At 46.3% G+C, this 9,401-nt stretch overlaps 1 protein-coding gene across 1 annotated transcript in view; it reads right to left on the reverse strand.

Annotated features, from left to right (window-relative positions):
- Positions 1-4,996: 4,996 nt before the first annotated feature.
- Positions 4,997-9,401, reverse strand: part of LOC106609797 (voltage-dependent L-type calcium channel subunit alpha-1C) — a 588,474-nt gene continuing 584,069 nt past the window's right edge. Inside the window, exons 40-44 of the mRNA XM_045722531.1 lie at positions 8,261-8,392; positions 7,211-7,329; positions 6,687-6,784; positions 5,493-5,864; positions 4,997-5,275 (exon numbers count right to left, since the gene is read on the reverse strand). Coding sequence (XP_045578487.1) covers positions 4,997-5,275; positions 5,493-5,864; positions 6,687-6,784; positions 7,211-7,329; positions 8,261-8,392 — 1,000 coding nt within the window. The remainder of the gene's footprint in view (positions 5,276-5,492; positions 5,865-6,686; positions 6,785-7,210; positions 7,330-8,260; positions 8,393-9,401) is intronic.

Raw genomic sequence — 9,401 nt, forward strand, 5'->3', positions numbered from 1 at the left:
TGCTGAACTGAAATCTCATGCAATAATGTACATCTAGTAGTTTTTCAATTCATGAACGTTTATGACAACTAATAAAAAGAGAAAATAGATGGAAATCAAGAATTAAATACATCTTATTATATACTGAAATGAACCTGATTTCAAGTATAACAGGTTTCTTCCTCAATTTAAAATAACGCTGTAACCCAACAAAACAAAAAAACATAAATATATTATATCTATAATACAATTTGTTCTCTTTATCACTTCTTTTGTACAACTGTATTTTTAAAAATGTTTTATAATTAATAATATGAATCTTCTTGTTTAAGTTAGTGCATTGTTTTTGCATATCTTGTGGAATGCAAGCACGCACCCACTCACTCCTTACTATACCAACATACTGTGTTAGCGTCCAACAAACAACATAGATGTCATGACTGATGTACCAACTCCTCACAGGGATTGTACCAGCCTCTGGCATTCTCTCACAAACTCACAGCCACAAACAATGGGTCTCAGGCCTCCCAATTCAAAAATACTATGAAGTACCCTTGAAGTACTCTTGAAGTACTGTATGTATATGAATATATGTATGGCACAGTTTGTTGGGGATATATAGAAACCAAAATAATCTATACTGTAGAAATAGGATGGTGGGGGAAGGGGTGGGTGAGTGGAAGTCTCTACTTAAACGTTCACAAGCTTTGCATTATTTTGGAGTGGAGTGTCATCGTTTCAAGTAAACATTCATCAGGCTATATGGCTATAAGTGTGAGCCTTCAGAGAGGAGCTTAGTTACCCTGCAGCTAGCTATACAACATGGATGGTAAAGTGGTAGGATGGTAACATGGTAGGATGATAAAGTGGTAGAATGGTAACGTGGTAGGATGGTAACTTGGTAGGATGGTAAAGTGGTAAGATGGTAAAGTGGTAGGATAGTAAAGTGGTAGGATGGTAACGTGGTAGGATGGTAAAGTGGTAGGATGGTAAAGTGGTAGGATGGTAAAGTGGTAGGATGGTAACTTGGTAGGATGGTAACTTGGTAGGATGGTAACGTGGTAGGATGGTAAAGTGGTAAGATGGTAAAGTGGCAGGATGGTCACGTGGTAGGATGGTAACTTGGTAGGATGGTAACGTGGTAGGATGGTAAAGTGGTAAGATGGTAAAGTGGTAGGATGGTAACGTGGTACGATGGTAAAGTGGTAAGATGGTAAATTGGTAGGATGGTAACGTGGTACGATGGTAAAGTGGTAAGATGGTAAAGTGGTAGGATGGTAACGTGGTAGGATGGTAAAGTGGTAGGATAGTAACGTGGTAGGATGGTAAAGTGGTAGGATGTAAAGTGGTAGGATGGTAACGTGGTAGGATGGTAACTTGGTAGGATGGTAACGTGGTAGAATGGTAAAGTGGTAAGATGGTAAAGTGGTAGGATGGTAACGTGGTACGATGGTAAAGTGGTAGGATGGTAACTTGGTAGGATGGTAACGTGGTAGGATGGTAAAGTGGTAGGATGGTAATGTGGTAGGATGGTAACTTGGTAGGATGGTAACGTGGTAGGATGGTAAAGTGGTAGGATGGTAATGTGGTAGGATGGGAACTTGGTAGGATGGTAAAGTGGTAGGATGGTAAAATGGTAAGATGGTAAAGTGGTAGGATGGTAACTTGGTAGGATAGTAACGTGGTAGGATGGTAAAGTGGTAGGATGTAAAGTGGTAGAATGGTAGATTTGGATTACTGTAACTAACAACAACTCTGGGATATATAGGGAATGGGAAAGACCGTCATCAACATTACAATCTGTCCTGCAAGACTGAAAGCCCAAAGACCTCCTCAACCTTGATGTTCAGACCCATGATAAAAAAAGGATTTTGGACGGCGGAAAAAGCATTGAAAATCTATATTTTATAAATGTTTTAAGCTTGACACGTGTGCACTGTACAGACAACGTAGTGACATCCTAGCCAGTCCTTACTGTACCACAGAGATTCATACTGTATCATCAGGACAGATTTATCACACTACAATATCATTGATACGGTGAACACTTTGAACATCATATTTGCATAATTAGGTTGATAATAATACACGAGTCAGTCTGAGTCATGCTTACGGTCAGTCGCTCCACAAGGCAGAGACATCCAACAGGAGAGGTACAATCACAATCCCACTAATCATGTATGTCTCCCTGTAAAGTGTTTACTGGAAAAAGGATCCTAACGCCAATGTCCTGCTATTACGTGGCATTCCTTCTTTACGCACCGAATATTATCTTTGTCTCTTTGTCTACGAGTACCGTCTGGCTGCAGTCTGTGAGTTAGGGTCATTTATTCCGTCTGTCGGCGATGATGTAATGGACAGGAGCACAGAGCTTGTTCAGATGCATCTCATTAGGCCTGGCAGGCCCATAGAGTTGGATAGAGGGCACATTTGGCCAGTTTTAACATAGAGATGAGCTCTCTACTACATATCTATGGGAGTGCCTAACAGGGTGAAATATAGTAATCATCATGTCACAGCTCAGGTGTCGAAGGTCACAGATCCCCTGTCTGATTGGCTTATCCTGTTCTGTTCTCTGATTGGTCTATCCCGTCCTGCCCTCTGATAGGCTCCTTGATGAGATCTGATGAAAACCTCTGTAGTTCAATATTCAGAACAACAAACAACCATGAAATAATTAAAGCAGCGATAGGAGTAAAAACACAGCTTTGGAAGCATGCCTGTCAAATGGTTTTCTGTTCAGGTGGTAGGGTGATAGATACAAGTGAAACATGACACCATACTTAGTTAATGCTACCTTAATTTAACCGTTTAGGTATAGTGTTGCTTTTAAGAAACAGCGATACATATTTCACCCCCTCACCTCCAAATACAGCTTTCACCTCAGGGACAAAATAAATAAATAAATAAATACAATGTGTTTAAAAGATGCATACTAATAGGTACACATTTTACTACGTCCTGCCGCTGCACCCCACACACACAGGTTTCAATACTTCTTAACTTCCTAAAATCTCCTAAAAAATAAATCAAGCAAAATCCACAGTTAGGGCCAGCACCCCGATTTGGGCAAAAATAAGGATAAATAACATCATGAAAAATAACAAATGAAGAAATCAAGTCTGGCCAGTTTTGCACAATACTGTTTGTGTGTGTGTGTAAAATACATGAAGTGGATTGGATTCTGATCTGTGTGTTGTGGTGATTATAGCAACTTGGCACCAACACCTAGCCACTGTATTGTCACAGACAAGAAAGGCCATATCTTACCTCAGCCCTGCCCAGTTTCTCCTCCTTTCCTACACTCATCCCCCAAAACATCCTACAGCGAGGATAGCAGGATGAACGGACCACTGAGGAGTTTAAAACTATAACTGATAAACGACTACAACCAAAACAATGCAGATTTAATAACTGAACTGAGAGAGAGAGAGAGAGAGAGAGAGAGAGAGAGAGAGAGAGAGAGAGAGAGAGAGAACGGACGGAGGATGGGAGGTTGAGGTAACCATGGCAGCTAGGTGGCGCTGTCCCTGTTTAGGACGGCTGCATGTGATGAGGAAGTGGCGGCATTATGACAGAGAGGGAGGTGTGCGAGTGGTGGAGGGAGGAAAGAGGGATGGAGGAGAGGAGAAGGGCGTAGGCTGTTGGTGGACAGTACGACAGCTGAGCATGATAAAGATAAACACATCCTGGATGTTGGTGTCTCTCTGTGTCGCTCCCTGTCGTTGGCTCCTCCTTCAGATCCTGGATGTTGGTGTCTCTCTGTGTCGCTCCCTGTCGTTGGCTCCTCCTTCAGATCCTGGATGTTGGTGTCTCTCTGTGTCGCTCCCTGTCGTTGGCTCCTCCTTCAGATCCTGGATGTTGGTGTCTCTCTGTGTCGCTCCCCTGTCGTTGGCTCCTCCTTCAGATCCTGGATGTTGGTGTCTCTCTGTGTCGCTCCCTGTCGTTGGCTCCTCCTTCAGATCCTGGATGTTGGTGTCTCTCTGTGTCGCTCCCCTGTCGTTGGCTCCTCCTTCAGATCCTGGATGTTGGTGTCTCTCTGTGTCGCTCCCTGTCGTTGGCTCCTCCTTCAGATCCTGGATGTTGGTGTCTCTCTGTGTCGCTCCCTGTCGTTGGCTCCTCCGCACAGTCCAGTGTCTATGTTTAATGTTAATATAGAAATCCTGGGTGAGGGTCCGTCCCTTAAACACGTCCCCCTTGCTGGCAGTTCCCTCTTCCAAAGGTTCCCTGTGTTTGGTAGCCAGCAGAATGCAGCAGTCTTACAGTAGGTGGCCCAGCTCTGAAGGGCAATGCAGCGCGAGGAGGGATAGGAAGAAGACCTTTGAACCTCAACAGCACGACCTCTAACCTCTGACTCTAACCTCTAACTCCGTTATTTATTATCCCAGAATGCATCTGCCTGGTGGCCACAGCGTTGAAAACGACGCACTTGAAGAACGAAGGGAAGACAGAAACAACACATGGAATACAAACATACAGTTCTTCCTCCTCTATTCTCCTGACTGCTCTCCTTTTCATTTAGGCTTCCCTACTCTGTGAGGCACTTTTGAAACACACACACACACACACACACACACACACACACACACACACACACACACACACACACACACACACACACACACACACACACACACACACACACACACACAACACACACCACCACCCACGAAAACACAAATCAATCAAATAAAATGGCTTCCATAAAACTAAATAAATATGTTTAGAAGTAATCGTCCGTGCCGTGGACCGCCAACGTCAGGTCTCATCCAGCAGACAGAGAGAGAGAGAGATAGAGGGGAGTCCAGACCGAGGTCCACTGTTGCTGCTGTGTGTGTGAGGGTCCAACCCTACAAACTGGTTACACACTCCATGTCCTCATCCTCCAACAGGCCGCTGTTCCTCTGCCCCACCTCCACCACCACCTCCACACCCCCGGTGTGCTCTTCCCTCCCTCCCACCACCTCCAACCCCTCCTCATCCTCCGGATCCCCATGCTGCCCTAGGTGAGTGGCCCCTAGTAGCTCCTCAATCTCCCCAGGGGCCGTGGCCCCCGAACGGCCCCAGGCCCATCGCTGAGGCCTGGCTCCTGGGAAGCAGCATGGTCCCTGTTGCAGTGCATGTAGGGTAAAAGGTTGCCGTTGGGACTGGGCTGGCTGTTGCCGTTGAGGATGTTGTCGGCTGCGTTCTCCATCTCCTCGATGGTCATGTCGCACGCGTCCGCCAGCTCCTGCTTGGTCACCTCGATGAAGGACGGGTCCTGAGCGAAATGGCCCAGGCCCTCTGATATCAACACCTGTATAGAGAGAGAGAGAGTTAAATGAGGAGATTGACTTTGAGCTGAAGATCTAGAGGAGATGTAAGGGGAGATGCTGTGTGAGGTATGAACTTCTACTAACTTGACCTCTGGGTCGTTTTTCAGCCCAGAGAAAAGTCAGATATGAGGAGAATATGTCATGTTGAGAGAGAGAGAGATATGGAGAGCAGAGATGAAACATCCATCATTCACTCACCGCTTCCACTAGGCTGCCGGCGCTACCGTGGGACAACGGTGTGGCGTCCTTGTGCACCGTGCTAGGCACAGTGAGGGAGACCGGCCGCGGCGGCCGCTGGCTAGCCGTACCCACCCCAGGGCTGATAGCGGGACTGTTCCCGTTGCTGTCGCTGTACCACGGCCCACAGTTGACCGAGGGCAGGCTGGAGTTGAGCTCGTAGGAGCCGGTGCCAGGGCCCGTGCCCTGGAGGCGGAGGGTGGGCACACGCTGGTAGGAGGCCTGGCTACCCTGGCCTGTGGGACTGGTAGGAGACGTAGAGCAGAGCTGCGTGAAGAGGGTCGGGGAGTGGCTCCGTCGAAGCAGGGGGCTCAAACCTGCTACTGCTAGTGCCTGGGAGGGTGGGTGGTGGGGGAAGGAGTTATGTTTAGGAATGCATATATGAAAAATAAACGTGTGTGTGTGTGTGTGTGTGTGTGTGTGTGTGTGTGTGTGTGTGTGTGTGTGTGTGTGTGTGTGTGTGTGTGTGTGTGTGTGTGTTAGTGACATGAATAAAGAGAATAAGGAGAGATAATTAGGCATAAAATCATGATATACTGTATAGTGGGTGCATATGTGTAAAACTGATCTAGCTGTAAAATTATCAGGTGTGTAAAACTGATCTAGCTGTAAAATGATCAGGTGTGTAAAACTGATCTAGCTGTAAAATGATCAGGTGTGTAAAACTGATCTAGCTGTAAAATGATCAGGTGTGAAAAACTGATCAAGCTGTAAAATGATCAGGTATGTAAAACTGATCTAGGTGTAAAATGATCAGGTGTGTAAAACTGATCTAGGTGTAAAATGATCAGGTGTGTAAAACTGATCTAGGTGTAAAATGATCAGGTGTGTAAAACTGATCTAGGTGTAAAATGATCAGGTGTGTAAAACTGATCTAGGTGTAAAATGATCAGGTGTGTAAAACTGATCTAGCTGTAAAATGATCAGGTGTGTAAAACTGATCTAGCTGTAAAATGATCAGGTGTGTAAAACTGATCTAGGTGTAAAATGATCAGGTGTGTAAAACTGATCTAGGTGTAAAATGATCAGGTGTGTAAAACTGATCTAGGTGTAAAATGATCAGGTGTGTAAAAGTGATCTAGGTGTAAAATGATCAGGTGTGTAAAAGTGATCTAGCTGTAAAATGATCAGGTGTGTAAAACCATCCCTACTCACCTGATGGTGTACCAGGTGCAGCGGTAGTGCTGTCTTCTGGGAGACGTCTGCTCTCGTCTGTCTCCTCAGACACTCCAGATGGAAGGACGACCGCCGACCTGAACCAAGGGGAGAGAAGGACTGAGAGACTGCATGTACATAGGATATCAATTAACCAGAAATATTACCCAATTAATAATTAACCAGAACAATTAGCCATTTAACAAGTAACCAGACATATGAACCAATTAACAAGTAACCAGCGAGGGAGAGGCTGCATAGAATAACAATTACTAGAATGGACTTTCCCATTTCAAGTCAACAGACTGTGGGAGGGAGGTGTGGGAGGGGGGTTGAGTGGGGAGTTAAGTAGAGTAGGGGTAAGGGGTATTTTGTTACCCCGTGCTTTAGGCAGACAGGTCTAACTCTGGGGATTAGGTATGGGATAGGGGTGTTTGGTTTGGGTGAGGATTTGAGGTTAGTGGGGGTTGAAGTGAGGTCTAAGGGCCGTTGTAGTAGTGTGGTCTTAGACAGGCAGGTCTTACCCAGAGCTGTGGGACAGAGGAAGGCTCGTCTGGGAGAGTGCCAGGGTCTCCTGTCCTCCCCACCCTCTCCTTCCTCCATAGGAGTCAGCTGCTTGTTCTCCTCATCCTGATACACCAGCCTGAAAACACACAGACGCAAGGTCACACACACACACACACACACACACACACACACACACACACACACACACACACACACACACACACACACACACACACACACACACACACACACACACACACACACACACACACACACACACATACACACACGTACACGTTAATGTGGGGCATACAGAGACCATGAAAGGAACATCTTTTCATGGTGAAAGAGAAAGAGAGAGAGCGAGAGAGAGGGGGGGGGGACAGTGAGAAAACACAGCAAAAAGACAGAGGGAAATATCGAGAGCGAGAGAAGCAGAGAAGAAGAGAGGGAAGGATAGAAGAGAGAGAGGTGGAGAGAAGCAGAGAAGAAGAAAGGGGAGGATAGAAGAGAGAGAGGTGGAGAGAAACAGAGAAGAAGAAAGGGGAGGATAGAAGAGAGAGAGGTGGAGAGAAACAGAGAAGAAGAGAGGGGAGGATAGAAGAGAGAGAGAGGTGGAGAGAAACAGAGAAGAAGAGAGGGGAGGATAGAAGAGAGAGAGAGGTGGAGAGAAACAGAGAAGAAGAAAGGGGAGGATAAGAAAGATAGAAGAGAGAGAGGTGGAGAGAAACAGAGAAGAAGAAAGGGGAGGATAGAAGAGAGAGAGGTGGAGAGAAACAGAGAAGCAGAAAGGGGAGGATAGAAGAGAGAGAGGTGGAGAGAAACAGAGAAGCAGAAAGGGGAGGATAGAAGAGAGAGAGGTGGAGAGAAACAGAGAAGAAGAAAGGGGAGGATAGAAGAGAGAGAGGTGGAGAGAAACAGAGAAGAAGAGAGGGGAGGATAGAAGAGAGAGAGGTGGAGAGAAACAGAGAAGAAGAGAGGGGAGGATAGAAGAGAGAGAGAGGTGGAGAGAAACAGAGAAGAAGAGAGGGGAGGATAGAAGAGAGAGAGGTGGAGAGAAACAGTACATGTCTGAGGTGAGAATGTTCTGGTCGCTTCGGTGGTATTCTCTCTCGTCCGCGTAACTCTCATCGTACGTCTCGTCCGTCGACGCCTCCTCTCGCCTGATGAACGGCAGACGGCTGTCAGTGGAGTCCGAGCTGCAGAGGAGAAAAACAACAACAACACCCCCTCTCACTAACCAGCTCACAAGAAACAATAGAAAGACAGGAGGATTATCCCCAACAGCAGCAGGGAGAGAGGGGAGGAAGCACGGTGGTTAGAAGCAAGATGGCGGCGAGAAGCAGAATGAACAGAGAATCAACACATGGGAGAGATAGTGACAGTGGTCCAGCCGCGTGTTGTATTATACTCTACACAGCTGAATGAAAGCTTTAGGAGGATCCAACCAGGTTGAATCACTAGGCTGTGTTGAGGAGGAAGTAAGCCACTCACATGTCACCACAGGAGGCTGCTGAGAGGAGGACAGCTCATAATAATGGCTGGAACGGAGCCAATGGAATGGCATCAAACACCTGGAAACCATGGAAACCATGTGTTTGACGTATTTCATACCATTCCACCTATTCCGCTCCAGTCATTAACATGAGCCATGTCCTCATCAATTAAGATGCCACCAACCTCCTGTGATGTCCCTCCTGTCAGGGTGGATCCAACCAGAGCTACATGAGCTAAAAACACTGTAGAGGATGCATAACCTCATCCCTGTTCTGTACAATATACATCCCCTCTTCCTCCTCTGGTTAAAATCTACCAAGATCACACCAGAAGAGTAAAAACAGGTTCAATATTGACTGAAGTCCAGACACTTGTCTGTCCCTAAGTATCTTTAGCTCACTGTAGCAAGGATCCAGCCATGGACTGTATGGACAACAGGGTTGGCAGAACCCTTCCATACTGATGCCTCCTGGGCATTACAACTCTCTCTCTCTCTCCTCCTGAGAGAGCAACATACCGCATGAGGGAGTCATAGAAACACATCCTGTGCTCAGCGTCAGTCAGTGTGGAGAGGAAGAGAGAAGGAGAGAGAGAGACAGACAGACAGAAGAAGTTACCGTTGACTACCAATCAGAATTAGCAACAGATCCACAGGTGGCCTAGAGAGGTCAGTGATAAAAGACAGACTAGAGAATAACACCAACGTTCTCT

The sequence above is a fragment of the Salmo salar genome, chromosome ssa07 (assembly GCF_905237065.1).
Source record: "Salmo salar chromosome ssa07, Ssal_v3.1, whole genome shotgun sequence".
NCBI classification, from domain to species: Eukaryota; Metazoa; Chordata; class Actinopteri; order Salmoniformes; family Salmonidae; genus Salmo; species Salmo salar.